Raw genomic sequence first — 21,858 nt, 5'->3', positions numbered from 1 at the left:
CAATGGTGGGGGGGGGGGGGGGGGGGTGTCACGACGAACGATTGAAGAAAGGGGAGTTACTCGATCGATCGCCTGTTTTTTTTTTCATGTCGTCTTTCCCTGAGTTTCGTGTTGTTTTTCTTTCTTTCTTTCTTTCTCCGCCGCCGCCCCCATCAGATGGTGGTGGGGGGGAGTTAGTTTACTGCTTCACTGTTTGCCTGGTGTCTGCCCTTTTGTAAAGAAGATGGTCTTTCAGGTTGTGTGTTAGGCTGTATGGCGGCGAGGAGGATGTAGATGGCATACAACGTTGCCAAGTTGGCAGGAAAGGATTAGTAAGGAGAGAAACTTGATTTGTTTCCCCCCCTCCTCCTTCTACCTTCATCTCTGATTTCTCCCTTTTACTTTTTTTTTGTTGTTGGAGGGGGGGGGGGGCAAAAGTCTATTTTTTTATTTTAAAAAGAACTCGTGAAAGAATGCTGCAGTCCACACACAAAGCAACCCTTCTCATACTCTCTCCCCTTTTTTGAAAAAATCTTATTTTTTTTTCACGAAACATTTATCCTACCTCTTTCTTTTAATTTCATTGTACTGCTGTGGATGAGTAACTTGCTTTCTAACTTTTTTTCATATGTTCTCTTTTCCCCTTTTCCTTCCACACAGCATTGTCACAGATCTTATAGCAGTCGGTTTAAAGGTAGGAATCTTTTCTCTCCTTTCAACTTCACTTTTTTTTCTGTTTTAATTTCGTGTATTCCTCTTGTATATTTTTAAAAGAGTTTAATCTTAAATCTCTTGACTTTTTAAGTGTTTCATTGTACTGTTGAATGGGTTTCTTTTCTCCTTCCAGCTCAGTTTCACAAGTTTCTGGTAGGGCCACTATTTCTGCAATAGCCTCTCAATCAGTGTTAGCATTAGCAGAAATGGAGTAGTTCCTCTTTACTATATGATCACGAGTCCTAAAGACCTCTAAAATAATGGCAGATGACAGTCACGTTTTTTTGCTGAAGCCGTTGGATAATTAGATGCAATTGAAAGCTCAAAAATAGGAAGTCCAGTATGTGTGGATCTTGTTTTCTTTGGGAAGGACCTGATGTTTTATGTCCTGTTTGCCTTGATCCTCTGTGGGCTCATTGTTGGTCTGTTTCCATGTGCTTAGTGCATCTGAAACAAAACAAGCTGTTTTAATGGTCTTTTTCTCTCTCACAGAACGAGTAGTTTCTTTGGATTGCTACCTTTATGAAGTAGTTCTGGTGCTATTGAGAATATTTTAAAAGTTTTTTATGGGAAACATTTAGTGTGCATTTTCAGGTTTGACTGAGGAGGTTATTCTTTGGGGCTAAATATATTTAGTACTTTGCTATTTTAGGTCATGATTGTTTTCTTTGGTCTTAATAACCTCACTAAATTAGTTTATACTCTGATAAATTAATGTATACACATGAGCTATTACACTTTGGATAGCTCATATAGGTATTTTGCAAAACAGTGGGGTTCAGAAAACCACATTAGCTTTTCTAAATGAAGCTTGAACAATTTATCAAGAACTCAAAATTTGTAGCAGCTTTGAAACATGTCTATTTGTTATATTGTGCATATTGGGAGCAAATTTGAGTTTTTTTTGGCCAATCAAAATTTTATCAACATTTTTTTCACTCCAGATTAAAGGAAATGTTTTAAATAAACCTAGCATTTGGTATAGCACCTTTCACGATGAGAGGATGTCTCAAAGTACTACACAGAACATACTGTAAAATGTAGTGACTGCTTTGTCGTTGAAATATTTAGGACTGTATATAATAATCCTTGCATTTGATATTGCACCTTATTACGCCTTTGAGGTGTCGCAAAGCGTTTCACAGAATGTACTGCAAAATTAATTAACTGTAAAAATTTTGTGGGCAAAATGCAGCAGCCAATTTGTCACAGCAGTGTCCCACAAACAGTTGTGGATTGAGTGATCAAATTATTATTATTTTTTGAAGGAATTATTACCCCCTGAAAAGCGATCCACAAATCAACCAACAACCGGGTTCCTTTTTACTGCTAGATAAACATAGGTGCGTGGAGTAAAGGAAACTTGCCCAACATTTCACCCTGCCGGGAATCGAACTCGGGTCTCTCGCTTGCGAGGCGAGTATAAAGAAGCGATCATGTCCTGAGGTTTGGAAGATTCAGAAAACTTAAAGGATGCTACTTGCTCAAACTCAGTTTAGTCTCAGCTGTTTTTGAGATATATTCGTATTTGATTTTTAAAAAATCTTCTGCCACTATGTTTTTTCATTTGGTCAGGTACTTGATATTGAGTGCAGGTAAACTGACCACTAGGAGGCAGGTAGTTGCAGCTCAGTTACTTTTCAAAGAGTAGTGTGTCTGAGGTTGGCAACTCAGTGAGGGGGAAGGAAGAAAAATAGTTGAACACGCTCTTCCAGTCTGTCACCACATGTTACTCCAATGCTACTCATTTTTCTTTGAAATGTTCTTTGCCTGGAATGTTATGCTGGCATATGCAGTCATTAATTTCAACACTGAAGAATTAATGATAGTCACAAACCACAATTGTTTCTGACAAGTTGCGTATTTATCATTTTACAGTAACTACAGAATGATTGTTTTCGTTTCATGATCTTTTGGATTCATCAAGGTAAACATATAGTCAGGGAAAGGAATAATTTAGGTTTGGCATCCAGTGTCAGCTCAAGTGGTCCTGGGAAGAGTTGCAGAATGGACCTATGTGCATTGTTTTAAATGAGTAACCTCAGTCTAGCAGTGTGAAGTTTTCCATTTACCACACAAAGCATCTTTTGGATTATTGAGTAAAATTATTTGTAATGCGGATTTATATTTGCTGAAAAATGAGCTGAAATGATCTGCCTCATTTTGTTGATAGCCCTTCCACAATTATTGCATCATAGGAACAGGTGGAAACCAAAAAAACCAGTTTGATCAGTTTATTGGATCTTTCAATACCATTTCCCTGACATTTCCCCATGCTCTTTAATAACTTTGCTCCCCAAGCATCTATCCGTAGCATCTAATCATAAAGCAAGACCGGATTCAAACACTGGACACGCAAGTGAACAAATTCTGTTTACCCTATAGTTACACTAGTCTTTATAATTTTTATTTTTGGCACTCTTATTTTGATAATGTTTGTATTTATGTACATGGTGTAGTTGTGCATGTTGCATAATTACATCAACAACAACAAGATTACATTTGTATAGTGCCTTTCACGTCGGAAGGACGTCTCCAGTTTGATACGTGCCAATTCTATGCTGAAATGTGCATCTCGCTCTTCTTCCCCTGGAAGCATAACGCTTGTGTCCCTGGTAACCTTTTTGCTCCGTTGGATTTTTCTTCCCCTGCTGTCCACTTTTGTATTAGAGCCTAATGTAGGTAAGTGGAGTTCACTTTTGCTATTGATTTTTGACTATTCCTATTCGTGTCTCTTACCCCCCCACTCCTCCCCTGTGTCCACCAGCACCCACCTCTTTCCACCAGCACCCACCTCTTTCCACCACACTCTTTTGCCCCTATTTCTCCCTCCTCCCATCATCACCCATAAGAAGCTCACCTCAACCACTTCTCCACCCAGCTGCTGGTCACCCAACTTGCTTTCTTCTGACCCCTCTAGGAGACACAGTTAACCTGGCCCCTTCGAGCTCCATCTCACTCCCCCTCAACACCGCTGTCACCACTTTTTAAAAAAAAAACTACCCTTCCTCTAACAACTCGAGCCTTTCCAGCCTGCCCACAGCACTGAGATAGCACCTGTCATAGTCACAAACCAAGTCTCCTCTCTCTCTTTGTGACCAGGTCTTCATCTGCTTCTTCGTTTTCCTAACACATTGCCCACCTACTATTGTATATGACACCCAGTGCAGCCAAACCCTTCATCCACGCATTGTCATTTCCCAACTCGATTATTCTGTTGTCCTCCTCGCCTGCCTCCCCAGCTCCACCATTCATAGAATCCAATTAATTAAAAACTCCACTGTCTCTGTCCTTACCCGCACCAAACTCTCCACTCATCACCCTAATCCCTACTAGGCTCCACTGACTCCCTATTGTAGAATTGATAGATTTGAAGATCTTCACACTCGTGCTCAAATCACTTAAAACCTTGGTAGGGACCTTTCCAACCCCAATCCACTAGCCACCACCTGTGCTTAGCTGGTTCCAGCCTTCTACACCATCTGCAGCTTTACTTTCAGCCAATAGGCCAAGAAATTATGGAACTCAATGCGTCATCCCTTCACCTTATCCCCTCTTTGCCTGTCTTCAGTTCACACCTGAAGACCTACCTCTTTGACCGTGCCTTTGGTCACCTCCCCAGCTTGGTTTCAAGCTTCGCCAGCCACTGTTAAGCGCTCCAAGATGCTACCCGCGTGAAGTGCACTAAATGAATGCATGTAATTGTTGTTGTTGATTATTCTAGCCAGATGAGCAATGGGAATCATTACAATGTTTGTAATATTAAACTGCACATCTTGATTTAAGCTCCAGGAGTACCCCTAGTTTCAGTTGGCGCTCACTGAGCTTTCAAGTCATGGCTTTTGTTGCTTTACTTTTAAGTAATGTGTTTCTTTAAGGAGAGGGCACGCTTCATGCCAGACAAACCAAACCCACAGATTACGTGGAATTCGCAGTGTAGCTTGGTTGGAGACTCATTGTGGTGATGGCTTCCAGTATGTTTTTAGATACCTGGCATTTTTTTTTACTTCCAAACATTTTATTTCCTTTGCTGCTCTGTGTTGCGATTCTTGATTATGATTGTTCATGAAACTGTGATGATTGCTTCCTTGTCCCATTTAACAGTATTCCTTCCTTAGTAATCCTAGTACAGTAGGATCTGGTTGTAACATGCTTCATTATAATGGGATTGAGTTGTGGATTCTGACTTCCTTACCTAAATAAAATAAGTTCCTGACATCACATTATCATTGCACGTCAATTACTTCAAATTTCTGAACTTTACAGAAACTTTGAAAAATGCTTTAAAACATATTTGATATTAGGTACTGTATCGCATGCAAGAATTTTATATTTTGCACAGTATCAATCCCAGGAATTGTGTCCACCATTGGCTGTACATTTAAAAATGACCCAATTGGTTTCTGTTTGGCTGAATGGGGATTGTCCTGCATCACAAGGATTTTAAAGCTGTGAGCCTCCTTGTTGGAGACCTTCTGAAAGTTGAACTGTATTCCAAAAATAAGTTCAACATGGCCTGCCTTTCAGAAATCTTTGTTTCTTTTGTTCTCGTTGCTACTGCTAGATGTACTTGAATTGCTGTTTTATGACAACAGATCTATCTCCTTGGATTATACCGCTGACTCTTCATTTGGGAATATTATTTAGCTTCCTTTGGTACTACTTTCGACATTTGGTGACATCTAAAACACAGTTTCAAGAAAAAAATACTCATCTACATCACTTATCTCTCCAGGGCAGGATCATATGAATTTTATTTGATTCTCTCCAAACCCCAAATTGTTTTGTGACCAAACGTTTCAATTTAAGCATGCCTGTAAAGTTAATTCTTCAATCATTCGTTAGCCAGCTATCTACAACAACAACAAAATTACACTTGTAAAGCGCCTTTCACGTCCCAGGGATCTGAACAGTTATGGATTAGGACCCGAGTGTAGGGGTTTCGGACGAGGGAGGGCAGGGGGGGGGTAGGAGGACGTCTGAAGGCACAGGCAAAAAGGAGGGTCTTGAATCATGCCTTGAAGGAAGCAAGAGATGGAGCAAGGTGAAGGGATTGTGCAGTGGAGTTCCAAAGAGTGGGGGGCGGAGAGGCTGAAAGCCCGGCTGCCGGTGGTAGGGTGGGTCAGGCGGGAGGCCTAAAGCAGGCTGGAGCCTGCTGAATGGAGGGAGGGGTCTGGGTTGATAGGGGCTCAGAGGTCAGGGAGGGGCAAGGCCGTGGAGAGCCTTGAAAGTGAGGATGAGGATTTTGAATTCTACCCTTTGAGGGTTGGGGAGCCAATGGAGCTGGATGGGGGTGATGGGGTCACGGAGCCTGGTGCGGGAGAGGATACGAGTTTTGGATGATCTATAGCTTGTGGAGGGAAGAGTTGGGGAGGCCGACAAGGAAGGAGTTTCCGTAGTTGATGGTTTCGGTGGCCTGAGGGGTGAGGTAGTGGCAGAGTTGGGCAATGTTGCGGAGGTGGGGAAAGGCAGAGCGGGTCATGGCATGGTTGTGGGGAAGAAAGGACAGTTGAGGGTCAAACAAGATGCCCAGGTTCCTGATTGGCTTGGTGAGGTGGAGTGTGCAACCGTGGGTGCTGATGCTGCCAGTGTCTGATGTGTTGGCGCAAACCAATCAAGAGGGCCTCGGAGTCAGGTGTCATCCAATACGTGTGGAAGTTGACCCCATGTCTGCGGATGATGTCACCAAGGGGGAGCCTGTGAAGGTTGAAGAGGGGGGGACTGAGGACAGAGCCTGAGGGACACCACACAAGGCTGTGTGGGGGCTGGAAGAGAAACCGTTGGCAGAGACAAATTGGAGATTGTGAGAGACGAGACCTGAAATATTCAAGGACAGAATCTTGAAGGTTGAGGTGGTGGAGGAGGATGGAGTCGTCCACGATATCGAAGGCAGCAGATAGGTCGAGGAGGCAGAGGGAGCCCTGGTCACAGATGGACAAAACGTTGTTTGTCACCTTGACCAGAGCAGTCACAGCACGGAAACCATTTTGGAGAGGCTCGTGATGGGAGTAGTAGGAGAGGAATGAGGGAACCTGGGAAGCAGTAACTCTTTCTAATGAGATGAATGGAGCTATCTCAGGATTACAAAGCTTGTTTTCGGGGTACAGCGGGTTCAGCTATGTAGACATTGTACAATGTTGTTTGATGAATCTGAATATACAGACCAACAGCCCTGGCTGACAGTACTTGCACACTTTTAAGCACATGTATGTGCCAGAAATGAATATAGGAATGAAAGCTGCTGAATAAGGACAAATTGATTTAAATTCTGCACAATTCTTAAAATAAGATATTGCCATAATTCTTTGTAATTTGCTTTTCCATTCTAGGTTGTCATTTTAATAAAAAAATAGTTGTATACATTTTCTAGTTTCCCTTATTCCTTAATTGCCTGTGTGCAATTTTACCACCCAGAACATTACTGTGTATGCTTGCTTCTAGTCATGTTTTGCAGCAGCTAATGACTGGTTTAATCATGCACGCTGCTGTTCTAAGCTTTAATTGCTTTTTTCCTACTGAGTTGGACAATCCTAATGGGTGGTCTCAATGGCAACAAATTGTAGTAGTTTTAGCCACTGAAGCAGTCTGCGCATTTTTAACAGCATGTCAGCAAGTGGGTTGCACCTAGAGGGCTCTAGATAAAAATACTGTCCTTTTGAATTGGGATTTAACATCATTCATCTTGTGCTGTTTTTTGAATGTGGCAACATTTTCTTTCCTCTTCTGAATTAAATTGGTTGGCTGATGCCAGTCCCATCTTGCTTTCCATTATATCCAGACTGTTTGTTGTAAGCTACTTGATTCCATTTTACATTTTGACAAAATAAATTTAACGTTAGACAGTTCCACATATTTCCCATTTTAGAATGGAATGCATATTCTCCCTGCTTACCTAATCAGATGCAGTTTGGTAAGAGCCAAGGATTAGAAATGAGTGGTACTGCTTGAGTTTAACTAGATAAAACTGGATAGCTTGCCATTGTAAGCACTGTCCAGCAAGGGACCCGCTGTTTGTCCAGCTCAGACCAGTTTACCCATTAGGGCTTTGGTTTGCAGGATTAACAAGTTCAGTGGGAAAAGTCGTGGCACAAGTACCGGAATTACTGAGGCCACCACAAAGGGTTTCTTGCTTCTGCTTTCTGTGGCCAAGTGGAAGCCAGGTAAGCTCTAAGGACACTCACTGATGCTCTTCACCCCCCACTACAGGTAATAATAATAAAAATCCTCGCATTTGATATAGCGCTTTTCACGTCGGGAGGACGTCCCAAAGCGCTTCACAGAACACACTGTAAAGTGAATTGACTGTATATTTGTGGGCGAACGCGGCAGCCAATTGCGCACAGCAATGTCCCACAAACAGTCGTGGATTGAAAATGACCAATTTATTACTGTTTTTGGTTTTGGAGGGATTATTATTAGGCTCTGTGTGGAGTAAGGAAACTTGCCCAAGGTTTCGCCCTCTGCCGGGGATTGAACTCAGGTCTCTCACTTGCAAAGCGAGTGCTCTAACCACTGAGCTACAGGACTCCACTGACAGACAGTCACAGACTGACAGACTGGGGGTGGGGGGGGGGGGTCCTGTGATGTGATGAGGGTCCATGAGGATAATGTCATGAGGGTAATGTCTTCCAGCAGCTGTTTTTCTAAGCTTGAGTTTCCCCATCAGTTGTTCAATGGGTATCTGACTTCAGTATGGTGGGAGAGCCTATATTTGACAGTTTGATCCAGAAGCATGCTGAGATTTTTAATTAAGGTGCTAGAGGAATCTTGAGTCACTGGATTCTCCATAACTATAGTCAATACTACTTTGATTCCCTGTTCCTGGTGGAAGTTATAAGGAAGTAGTGTTAGTTGGATGATCTCTTTGCTATCCTTCCTCCATCCATTGTATGGAAAATGAGGGTGTTCAGTCCCAACAGGCAGCCCATAATCATGACAGCAAGATAAATACACTCCATATTGTATGATTATCTGGAGGAACACATTTTTTGTTAAAAAATCTTGTCATTCCTTCAAGCATGATTTATTTTATACGTGTGTGTGTGTATATATATATATATATTATTTATATTTTATTTATTTATATTTTATATATAAATAAAACTTCACTAAACTTTGCAAAATCTATACGGGTTGTGCAGATTTATATATTCAGTATTGCTTCTTGGATTTCTACATCAGAGTGTTATTTTGTCTTGCTGGCTTGGAGAGATAAGAGTTGGTACAATGAGCTTAGATCAGTCGTATTAGCATGGAAGTACTGATTGTTTAAAATTAAGGTACACTGCAGTTGACACTGAAATGCTAACCAGTCTTCACCATTCTGTCTAGAAATGTTGTGAAAAAAATTGACTTTTTCACTTGGTTAAGTACAAGATTGATAGGTTCTCATGAATCCCTTGTGGCATGAGTAATAAGTAGTCTGCTTACCTGGCGTGTTTCATAAATTTCAACTATCACCATTGCTCCAGAAAATGATATCTGCGAAAGGCGGGTAAGGTTACATTTGCAATGTGGAATGCTTGGAGTCTAGCAGTTTAGGGTATTGGTGGGCAGGATTTTGCATATTTGTAAAAGCTCAGCCACCTGGAATGTTGCAAATTGGATATAAACATGCTGTTGAGAATGATCTCCAAAAGTGTCTTCTCAGAGATGAGATTGCAGGGCCTCATCAGTTGCTTAGAATGCTGCTGTCTCGACTAATTTTGAAGCTCACTATTCATGGGAGTTTGATGCCTAATTTGTTGACAACTAAAACATTGAATTTGATGTGTTTGTGTATTAATAGTTATTCGACTCTATTAGAGTGAAAATTCTATCCTCAATTTTACAATGAGTGGATTTTTTGCTTCACTTTGTGTTGTCAAAAATGAAATTGTGTAAAAACTAGCATTTTAGAGAATTTTGCTCAGTAGAAAACTATTTCCAAACAACTACTGACATATTGATGCTCTACAGAAAAAAACTTTAAATATCATTATTCTACCAGTTTATCTCTGTTGCGGGCAGATGCTGATCAGAGCAATTCACTTTCTGGGGAGAGAAAGGAGGGGGAATAAATAATGGGAGGGAGACTCATGCCTAGGATGCTCTAACCCATGGTTCAGAACTGGTTGCTCGTCCACTCTTTTGTCTGTGATGTGGAGCCCAGGTGAAAATATCAGTTGGCAGTTTGGAGATTTGTTTAAAGTAACATAAAGGGGTTCTGCCAACTTTAACCAGGTTATTAATTAAAAATTGGTGTCAGTCTTTATCCTATTATTCTTTGTTGTAGAGCAAAGTAAATTACAGATTTCTCCCTTCCTAAGTGAAATGTTTCACTGTCATTGTGAGAAGCTCATTTGAAAACTGTTGAAGCATATCCCAGCTGTAGCAGGTGGAATTGGGTAAGAGGCAGCAGCAATTGGGTTTAATAGCCAGCTGCTGTTAATGTTTAAAGAATTGTAGTTTGTAACTGAAAGCTATTTGTTGCAATTATCAAACGGATTTGAATAGATGCTTAAAAAAATTAATGACACTGACGTTTTAATTAGTCATTCTGTATCTTATGGAGTTGCTGTATATGCTGTCAAACACTAGAAAGTACAGTATTTGAATTGTACCTAGTGATTTTTCTCATGTCACATGTTGGTAATCACGTTCAGGAGAAAGGCCAAATGAAGCTGATCCGTGCCCTTAGACAAATAGGAAAAATTAGGGTGAGTGAGTGGTACCTGATAATTGTACGCATATGCCTTCTTGGGCTGAGTGGGAAGCATCTCTGTGTACAGTATTATGACAATGCTACTTTTGTGCCAGCTGTAGCAAGATATGTCCAAAGCTTGATTGTGTTTAGTGTTTTCTAGGATCTGGCCAAATAAAGTCTGCAGAAGGTGTGAATTTTTTTGCGGAGGTATGTGTTTGCAAGGCTATAGGGAAGAGTGGGGGACTAATTGGATAGCTCTTTCAAAGAGGCAGCACAGGCATGATGGGTCGAATGGCCTCCTTCGGTGCTGTAAGATCCCATGTTATTGCACAAATCCATCCTCAATAGTAGAGGAGGAGCAGGAAAATAAAAGAGTTAAGTAACAAGAAGATTTAACCTCAGGATGGTCACTGGAAAAGAGGAAGGGTATGAGAAATGTTTTCATCAGAGGTTGATTAATAATCCAGAGCATTATCAGAAGTTACTTACATTTACAAGGAACTTTAATGATACATTGGAAAAATAATGTGAAAGGGTCCCTTGGAGTTGCTAGCACCAGGTAAGCCCCAGTGGTCGGAATAGCCTCCTGAGTTATAATTTCTAAAATTCTTAAATTAGTAATCTTAAACCTCATTAAGACAATATCAAATTGAGTTAGGCTACATTTGATTTAGATTCATTCTTTTGATTTAGCATACATCAGTGAGAAGGGCCTAGAGGGGTATGGGAGAGGGATTAGGAGGATTCATGTAAAATATAAACCTTGGCACAAACAAGTTTGGCCAAATGTTTCTGCTGGCAAGGGGAGGAATAGGCCTGTTTCTGTGTTGTACTGTTCTATGTAATTAAAGTGCTGGAGGAATATTTTAGTTGAGACACTCATTTTATTTGGGTTAATTAAATCTGTTCAGTCTTGCCTGTGGTGAATCGTGTTTCCTGTAAGATTGAAGTTTACTTTTCTAGAAATTTCAGTCAAGAGATTATGTCATCATTTAGAAGGAGATTAATGGACTGATTGTGTTGCTGACAATTTTGTATCTTCTACAATTATGAATAATTTGTTACATGAGCTGAAAACAAGTATAAAGGGAAGATATAATTCTGCCCCTACCCCCTGTTGCCCAAGTGCTGCATTTTATAAAATTCTCATTCCGATGCCATTTATTTTCAACGATATAGTATGTAGCGAGAGAAAGTGCAAGATTGCGCAAAACATCACTGTGCATGGCCATTGGTGTGTGAAATCTGCATCAGCCACTACATTAGGTTAGGAGAAGCAAGTAGAAACCAGGCAATTCCATAGGGAGGAGATAAATTGCAGGCTAAATTACACCGCATGAGTTAAAGAGAAGGGAGGAATGTTTTCCTCATAACAAGGATGGGTTTATGAGTAATGCTGTTACATTTCCACGTTTATTTTTATTGCATTCCTGTCTTTTTGTAGTTTTCATATGCCACATTTTTCTTCTCCCTCATTTTTCAGCCTGGCCAAAAGAAGACAAAAGTTTAATTTATCCATAGATGAGACTTGAAAGAATTCCATTTTATTAAAATTAATGAGAACCAGAGGGATTAATTCTTCCCAATGATTACACAAGCAGGATGACTGAGTCACATTCTCAGGAACTGAGCTGAGCTGCTCAGCTGCTTGTTAGAGCAAGTTCAATTTCTTAGCATTCAAACTACAGAGCACTGCTCAATGCTGTAAAATGGCTGAAGTATCTTGAAAAGTACTTGTTGCCTTTAGTTTCCTTATTCCAGACATCCAGGATCCTAAATTGAATAAAATTGTCCTGGTTCAATGACCTATGAATTTGAGAGGATGTATGCTCCCAACTGTAGAGGAAATATGAAAGTGGGAGGCAATTAAGAAAGAGGAAGGTTAGGGTAACAGGCGTGCTGTGCTGTTTGATATTTGATCTAAATGAAAAGTGTCTTTGAGCAGTTTTTCACAGCATCAGGTTGGACTTCCTCATTCCAATTCAGGTTATGCGGGAGAAAAATTTGACTAGAATGATTGACATATTAGAGATCTGTGTACCTTCTTAATTAACAAAAACTTTTTTCATCAGCCAGGGTCTGACGCATGTGGAAACCCATCAGTGTGCTTAAGTGCAGCAGACTGAGCTCCACATATAAAATACATTTAAAAGAATTATAATCTTTACATTTGGTATAGCGCCTGCCTTTGTGTTGGGAGGACGTTCCAAATGCAGGATTTACTGTAAAGTTGAGTGACTTTTGTAGGCAAATGTGGCAGCCCAGTTCTGCACAGCAATTTCCCACAAACTGATGTGATGTGAATGAGCAATTTTTATCTGGGGCCAGGAGATTGGGAGAAATGCCCTTCTGCTTTCGAACAGTGCCGTGAAAGTTTTAACATCTGTCTGGACAGGCAGATTGAACCGCAGTCTCATCTGGAGGGGGGGCACCTCTGACAATCCAAACCTGCCCCCCCCCACCCCCCCCTGGTATTGCATTGGAGTGCAAAGCTTACAGTATGTGAATTCAGGTTCCGATGTAAGGCTGCAGATAATCCAGAACTCTGCAGCCCGTGTCCTCATCCGCACCAAACTCCGTGACCCCATCTCCCCCATTCTCACCCGACTCCATTGGCTCCCTATCCTTCAGAGGATTCAGTTCAAGAACCTGGTCTTCACATACAAAGCCTTCCATGGCCTCTGCGATCTCCTAACCCCCTACCAACTCGCCCGTTCCCTCCGCTCAGCCAGCTCCGGCCTGCTCTACGTCCCCCAACCCAACTGCCCCACCATTGGCGGGAGAGCCTTCAGCCACTCTGCTCCCAACCTCTGGAACCATCCCCCAATCACTCCGCCTCGCCCCCTCCTTAATCTCCTTCAAGTTCTGCCTCAAGACCTTCCTCTTCGACCATGCCATTGGTCACCCCCCTTCCTCTCCCTCCCTGACCTCAGGTCTGAGTGAGAGATGTTTGGAGAGAAATTCCACGTGGGTCTAGCTTTACTCCTTGTATGTAGCATTTTAGAGTGTTCGGAATCTGGCTGTGGCTTTGTCATCAAAATGTATTGGAAGCAATTGACTTACTGCTTGCTGACTCCTTCCCAGCCTTTTCAACAAATCACCTTCAGCAGTGACGGGTGATAGGATGCCTCTGGCAGTGCTCTTTGTTCTTTTTGTTCTTTCTCTGACTCACTCGCTCTTGCTGACATACATGCCTCCTCCCATCCACCCTGCAAATTAGTACTATCACATACGGATGCAATAGGAAAATGAAATTCTAAGTTTGCAGGAAAGGAGAAAATAATGATTTTAAAATAACATTCAGCATCAAAAATGATTTCAGAAAATGATCAGTCTGGAATTCACATTGAATCCATTATTGTTCAGTTCTAAGTATTACACTAAATAAATCATTAGCATTGTACCTATTAGATAATGTGAAATTCAGTGGTTGGTACTGCTCCATTATTTTGTTTTTTGATAACACATGGGGTTTCAGAAAGTAAAGTGAACAAATAGTTAATCTGGTGATATTAACTATTGGACTGGGTAGCAATGTCGTACTTAATTTTTTTTGTGTTTGCCTTTCCAATGCACAAAACTACATTTAAAGCTCAGATAAAGGAACGTTTCAGTTTTTTACAATCCACCATCACCTTATCAAGTAATCTTAACCACACCTTATTATACCAAGATTTCCATGATCATTTAGAATTGTGATTTGTGCTTATTCAGTTGAGAAAATTTGAATTTAATATAACAAATACTTTAAATATCTGTAATATTTATCAGACAGCATTTGAGTTCAAATTTGAAATGTGTAATTTCAGTCTGCAGCCCTTTGTACTGTTGAATGATAGTGTGGAACACTAGTCCCAAGTATTTGATAACTTATTCAACAGAAGCTTTGTCAGAGGGGGACCTTCTCAGTCAGGAATGGGGCCTTAAAGGAGAGGAAGAAATGCAAGCAATTTGCATCACATAAAGAAATCAGATGGGACAAATACAATATGAATGGGACAGCACATTTTTGTGTATACTTTATTTCAAAATTAATTCTATTACACCTGAGAAGCCTGGTGTATGCTGTGTAAATACAAACATTCCTTGTTGCTAATGCACTGTAATATTTACTTTTTTTGAAAAGGGTATAAGGTATTCATCTGATTAGCTCTCTGTCACTGAACAACTGAGATGAAGTTCGAAGACTCCATTCAAATTAGCAAAATAGAAAGTGCACTCTTGCATTAATTGCTAGCATGGTTTCATGATCATTCGGCTAACGCTGCATGAAGAAATATCTAGTCTTCCAGTAACAGAATTAATGCAGTCTCCATTGGGACTCACTAGCAATCACAATAATGATCCTCCCCTTACCCTGTGAACCTAATGGGGAACAAAATAGTACTTAGCTTCTTGACATTTTTAGGAACTTTTACTGTTCTTGCATTTCATACTTTTGTTGCAGCATGAGCACTCTTTTTGGGATTATTTTATTATTGAGTTCATTCCATATTCAAGTGAACCAACATAATTAACTGCAATCTTTGTTCATATGAAGTGGAATGAATTCAATATTAAAATGATAGGTGGTTCCGGAATGCACTTAAATTGTCAGCTTGGACAATATTATATACTGTTCAGTGTATTTACTGTGTTATGAATGTTAGCTCCTGTAGCAGTGTGCCACTTTGTTACATTCAGCATAAGTTCACCTTCAGTTGCTTGCTGTAATTAAATCACACCACACACTGAAACAAATCTTGTAATAATCCACAAGTAATTTCCATTCAATGGCTTCTGACCGTTGAGAGAAAGTAGTTGTTTTCGTGGCCTGTATAGATGCTGGTTCACTCCTATCTGTATTCCAAGTACAGCACATTACCAATGTACATTGTACAACTCCATTCATTTAATTTAATTTGAAATCTGCTTCCTGCCTTAAGTTCCATATTTTGAACCGTATTTGTAGTGATTGTTTGACTGTTTATAAAGTGAGGTTTATATAATCGATCAGTAACCAAACAGTAATATTTGACTACATTGACTTGAATGCCATCCTTTTTTTTCATGCAGCGCTAGGTCCTTCTGCAGGTTCTCTTGGAAGTGAAATTTGGTGAAATATCTTAGCAATATAAAGTGGGATACATATTGAAACAATTTGTGAAACACAAAGCATGTTTGAATATTTTGATCGGTAGAACAGCTGTATGGCAGCAATTGTGTGATGTTTGCTCTTATTGCAGAATTATTTCTTGTGCTTCAGGTTCTTTTCACATGGTGACCTGGAGATGAGGGTACTTTTACTATAATTTCCTTGGGTTATATTGAACAAGTCCTAATACATCTGTTGTTGTCTTGAGAATTTTGCTTATTGTCAACTAAGTATCTTGGCACATCTGGATCTCCATGGTTAAGGATCTCTAAGGCACTCTGTTTATCTAGTTCTGGAGAGTTTAGGCAAAGTTTGCAAGAGCAATGCGTACATTCGAGTATGGCAAGAGTTTAACCAGCTTACTTACCATTGCAAATATTGGCAAGCATTTGCTGTTGGTCCAGCTAGGATCTCCCTGCTCACTAGGCTTTAATTTGCAAATAGTTGAATGTAAAAAATGCAAGTCCTCGAGTGGTCTGCGCCTCCAAGACCTGGTAATGGACCTGCCTAGAATGGTATCAACAGAGTATGACAAGGTGCAAGATTACCAAAGTATCAACAGATTTGACTGGATTCCCACCTTCTATTGCTAGGGGTGTCACTTGGAGCAAACCTCAGCTTGGCTTGAACTCAGCCCAGTTATGTTCTTGATGACACTTTCTTACATTTTGTCTCCTTGGCTGCACCGAACTGAACCAGTGGTAAACTTGGCGTTCTTGACCTCCATCTCTCAGCTCTGCTTTAAATTCCACGTTTGGTTTTCAAACAACAAATTTCTTCCATCTTCAGAATATTGCCTGCTTGTGTCCTATCTCACCCACTTCACAACTGAGTCTCCCATACTTTTGTCACCAGGGTCACCTTGAGGTTAGATTTTTTTTCAATCCTCCCCCTCCACAGGCGACAACTCATCCAAAATTCAGCAGCCAGTACCTTCTTCCACACTAGGCCATTACCCCATCTGCATCGTGTTTCGCTGGTATTCATTTCACTATGTTTTATTCCCACTCTTCAAAACCCTCTATGAATCCTTCTGTCTGACTCTGGTCAACATGCTTAAATTCTTGGCTCTACCATCACTGTGAAACACTTGAGATATTTTTGTATACAAAAGGAACACAAAATGTTATACACACAAAATGTGATCACTCCATAGTCAGTGGTAGCAATTTAGAACCGAGAGAGAACTATAGACTGCTGATCACTGGACCTGGTGGTGCTTGAGGTACCACAAATCAGAAAGTTTTGTTTTGTAAACACCAGTCAGCCACCCGAATTGTAAACTAAACAATAAAAGGATTTATTGTAACATACATTCAGCAGTATTTCAGACAGTATAGAAAAGGAGACTCGCTTTGCAAACCGAGCTGACACTTTATATCTCATGTTAGTGAATTAAATATCACACTTTCTGAGAGGTTTTTGTTTGGGATATTTGTGCAGGATATTGCTGCCTGATGTATGCAGGAAAACAGCAAGCTGCATCCGTTTCTCCTTGCTGCACACTACTTGCTGTTTGCTCAAGCCAAAAAAAAAGGCTTGGAACCTTTGGACTTTCTGAAGTGTAGGTCATTGTTTGCTGATCTTTTAGCATATTTTGCTGAACTATAATGGCTAATGTGATGCAAAAAGGTAAGGCTGTGAGGTGTAGATCTGCACTTTTTTAATGAACGTTTGTTGGGATTTTTAACTCGTTGTCTAGGCTGACAATCCAATTAAGTGCTGGGGTACTGCATTGTCGGCAGTGATGTCCTCAGGATGAGCTGTTACACTGATGCCCGTCTGTCTGTCAAGTGGATATTAAAGAGCCCATTGGACTACTGAAAAGGAGAGGAGAAGGGAATTTCTCCTGGTATCCTGGCCTCCCCAGATAAAATTGGTTGTTCACTTCCTGACTGTTTATGGGACATTACTATGTGCAGATTGGTTGCCATGTTCACAGACAAATGTGACTTGACTGCAGTAAATCCTGTGAAATATTTGCGATGTTCTCCCAACATAAAGGGAGCTATATCAAATGCAAGTTCAGCCAAACCTGTTTTCAGCAACCATTTGGGGGACTGGACCAAAATGGCTTTTATTTAAGGGTGGCCTCTGAGTAAGGGTTCATTGGTGTGCGTAGAATTTTCAAATGTATAAGTGTATGGAAAAATACAGTGCATGTATGAACCCATAAATCTTATCAGTTTTAATAAAGTAATAAATCAATTACAAAATACAAATTGCTGCTGTTTCTGAGGGCCAAAAATTTCCATGGGCCAGTGTGTAGACTCCTGCTGGACAGTGTGTACCAAGCCATACTAAGTAGCTCACTGAGCCAGGTCTGGCTGCTGAAAAGGGTGTCAGTATACTGACGGGGCTTAAAATGTAGCTGGTTGAATTTGACAAATGGTTGCTAAATAGAGGTGGTTGCTTTTATAGGTTTGACTAGTATGAATCCTGGAATGCGCCCAGTTTTTCATCCCTATTCGTGATGTTTCTGAAGCAAAGTCATGGTGTCTTGAAGAATACGATGTGTAGGATGTTGGTACACACATCATAGCATTTTCAGCCAAGTCATCGAATAGACTCCTCTCAATGAGTTGAAATTGGTGGATAGTTTCTCCAGAACGATCTCACTTTAATAATAGGTATAGTAGAAGAATTATAACTGTCTTGAAGACGCAAGAAAAAAACATTTAAAGCAATATTTAAGTATTCAGTTCACAATTTTGTAAATAAAAACACCATTTTATGACCTTCTGAAAGTTTTCATTAAGTTACTTGAAACTCAGTATCTACATCTTGATACAGAGAGGCCTCACTTACTTTTATCTGATCATCAATCCCAGGCAATTTAACCTGGAATAATTACTCAGCTATTTTCATGCTTTATAATTCCTTATTTAATCAGTTGTCATAAATCCTGCTGTGGTTTTATTAAATTACTGGTTGGAAGATAATGCATTTAAAAACATTCTGGACTGCAATCAGTTTCTTTTTGCTTCTGATTCTTGTCTTTTAGCAGTGTATGTATGGCATTATTGGAAAGATCCTAGAAGTACAGTAGTAGATGCATGTTAAAGTGGTGAATTATGGAAAACTGGCTATAATTCACAATGAATTCACATGAACTGAAATATGTTGGATGTATGCCAAATAGTTTATTTTCTGTAACCACCATCATGATGTACTTTGTGCCACACATTCCAACATTTTTTCCAAGAGTGTCTTCGTGAGAACATTTTCTAAAAAAAATCACAGTGGGATGTTGACTATTCATTGTGTTTTTTCCATTTCCGTCGACCTTTACTTAGTTAGGGCTCGTTACATGGGGGTCCTAGATTGGAAGTGTGTGAAACAGTTCTGCAATACTGGGTGGAATCTCTGTTTATATATTAGAATATATTATGTTTATGTTTATTATATTTATAATATATTTTGTGTAGCGCTTTGAAATGTCTCAACGATGTGATAAGGCACTATATCAAATGCAAGGATTATTCTTATACAGATGTGGAAATTTCTGCTTACGTGCTATCTTCTGTAATTGAAAATTAATTATCTATATCCACGGAGAACATTCTAATGTAAGTAAATTCTACTGTCTTCCATCTGTCTAAGTACTGTAATCGATGTTGCACCTTATTGACCAATGTAGTATACAAATGATTTACATTACACTTTAATTGATTTACATTAGATGAAAATGGACCAGGTAGCACATAGTAAAGTGGAAACTGTTTTTAAATTGAATACTGATGGTGAGACCAGTGATTTATGTAAGGATTCATGCCTTTCGCTGAGTATTAAGTGTATCTTCCTATTATGCCTTTATTAAGATATCGTTTTAACTTGGGTTATTTACCATGATAGTATAGCACCGTTCAGTCAATTTACTAATTGTTGGTTGGTCACTCACAAAGTTCCAATAGCATTTCCACAAAAAGTGTAAATACAAATAATTTTTATATTTTGATTACAATACTGAAACTCAATATACTAACTTGGCCTAAAATAACAGGCTTGAGATAAAGGATTTTTTTGGTCAGTCAGATTCACATACAGGCCAAACTTGTATATCTATTTTTAGGATAGTAATCCACCTCATGTCTTCTGGTATTTGAACACTATTTCTACAGTGAGACGTTTTGCCTGGATCATTGTTGTCAGTTGCTGAATAATCTTAACTTCAATTATCTTTGCTTTTTTTCTTATGCTTGCTTACATCTATTGGCATGAGGGAAATAATAGTGGTATCAAAGCGTACCCACAACACTATGCAGACGTTCGATTCTAATGCAACCCAGTTTGTTTGCATTCTTTTTATATTTGTAGCCAAGCTTGAAGTGTAATGATTTAAATAGATTTCTTTACTGATTAGGAGTTGAAAAGCATTTACAAGAAAAAAAACCTAAACCAATAATACAATTTGCAAGTCGCTTAATTCCGTATTAGCGAAGTTCCTTGCTCTTCATTCCCATCCATATAACTTCAATTATGATTCTCGTCATTATCCTACCTAGAAAAATAGTCTTGCAGTCTGATCACCCAATCAGACTAATCAATTTAATTGCTGCCACAATTCTAATATTCTTCTACCATGAAACAAATGCATCTATTTTAAATATTAGAAATACCTGCAACTGACTTCTGGAAAAAAGCTTCATCTAGAATGTCCTTTGCTGGCGAATTCACACAGATGCAAGATATGAATATTAATAAAGGATGTCTCTGAGTCATAATAGGTAGTAAGACCATACCTATTGTCATCTGCCCCTCCCCTTTCTCCCTTGTCACTGTGCAACACTAGGTTATCATGCATGAAGGGTGCTGTATAAATGCAAGTTCTTGTTTATCATTTGTATGAAGTTTGAACAATCCTCTGAACTCAAATTAGAATATAGCTTGAAGATAAACTTCATTTATTTTGTAGTGAGCTGCTTCAAGTGGAGTCTGATACGGTTTCTGGTACTATGGATTTGCACTGTTTACATTGAGGGCAGAAATCACAGCACCAATTGTGCCCTTAGAAATACTGACGAGCTCTAGATGTAAATTTGTATTTAACATTAAAGTAGCTTCAGAAATTTGGGCATTCTTTTAGATGTTCAAATAAGTTGCTAGGAAGTATGAAAAAAATTGCATTACTAATCTGAAAATGTGTGTAGCAACATATTGGTGTATTCAATTGTTTAACTGTTTATTTAGTCTTATTTGACAACCAATTATCCATTTTTCCCATCCAAACTGGAGTAGTGTCTGGTGGTAATATTGTGAACTACAGTATATATGTTAAGAGAAGTTTTGAATTAGTTAGTAGTTGGTAACCATTTGGTAACCAAGTCCTGAATTTAGTATCAGCTAGATTAGGAGCTCAAAACCTACAATCTACTGACCCAAAGGCGAGAGAACTATCAACTGAGCCAGGCTGACACCTAATGTGTAATTGTGTGGGGGGAAATACTATAGCCGATTTTGTTCATCTGTTCATCTTGTGAGACCTCAGAAGATAAATATTACACTTTAGGTAATAATCCAAGTATTGCAGGTGTTGAGGTTCGGATGTGATGAATCCGTTAAACTGCTCTTTTTTAAAAAAACTCAATTGGATTACACGAGACTGATAATATACAGAGACAGATAGGTTAATATTCCTCATTTGGTCCCTCACTTGCGGAGGATGTCTATTCAGTTTAATTTTTTGTAGGCTGAAAATATCATTGTAATATGTTAGGTCTGCATTTGGTAAATGGTTACTAACTACTTTGTATATCGCTCTAGTGCTTGGTAATCTTGCAAAACACAGTAATTGTCTAGTCTTTGGGGGTGGGGGTGGGAAGCTATGTATTGAAATCCATCTATATGATTTATATTTTTATGATGCACTTAACTGGTTGTGTACAATAATGTACCTTGTCTCAATTACTGGGCAGTTGGAAAAGGAATGCATTAAGTGAAGAGCCACATCAAACAAGTAACGAAGTGATCTACTTTGTTGGATCAAAGTTAATCTTAATATGAGAAATGGCTACTGAAAGCATGGGGTTGAATGCTTTGGTGTCTCCTCACTGCTGCCAAGCGAGCGAGCGACTCTTAATAATTGATGTGCAAAACAATGAGCCTTGGAGCTGGACTGGGGCCGCACAACCCAAACCACAGCTGTTGCAGGCTGCTGGAAAGCTGTGTTTCCAGGGTGACCGCCAGCCAACCTGTTGAGGTGTTTCATCCATGATGTTAGCGCCCTTTCAGCCACAGGATCAAGTGACTATCCCAGCAAGTGAGGTTAATTTGTTTGTTCCATAATGCGGAGCTTTCTATTTCTGTCAGCTTGTCTCTGTTCAAAGCTTTACTTCTCTATCTCTTC

At 39.6% G+C, this 21,858-nt stretch overlaps 1 protein-coding gene across 5 annotated transcripts in view; it reads left to right on the top strand.

Moving 5' to 3' along the window:
- ptbp3 (polypyrimidine tract binding protein 3) overlaps positions 1-21,858 on the top strand; it is a 62,868-nt gene that overhangs the window by 1,996 nt on the left and 39,014 nt on the right. For 2 of the 5 annotated variants that reach the window (XM_007906512.2, XM_007906509.2), the window contains exon 2: positions 640-673. The exons of 2 other annotated variants lie outside the window; for them this stretch is intronic. Coding sequence is in view for 2 of the 3 variants with exons in the window: in XM_007906509.2 (XP_007904700.1) it covers positions 640-673 (34 nt within the window). In the remaining variant the exon portion in view is untranslated. Of the gene's footprint in view, positions 1-163; positions 312-639; positions 674-21,858 lie in introns of those variants that run through there. One more of the 5 variants, XM_007906507.2, reaches the window with a different exon arrangement.

The sequence above is a fragment of the Callorhinchus milii genome, unplaced genomic scaffold (assembly GCF_018977255.1).
Source record: "Callorhinchus milii isolate IMCB2004 unplaced genomic scaffold, IMCB_Cmil_1.0 Scaffold1, whole genome shotgun sequence".
NCBI classification, from domain to species: domain Eukaryota; kingdom Metazoa; phylum Chordata; class Chondrichthyes; order Chimaeriformes; family Callorhinchidae; genus Callorhinchus; species Callorhinchus milii.
The sequence above is the reverse complement of the archived record's forward strand: the minus strand, read 5'-3'. Positions and strand labels throughout refer to the sequence as shown.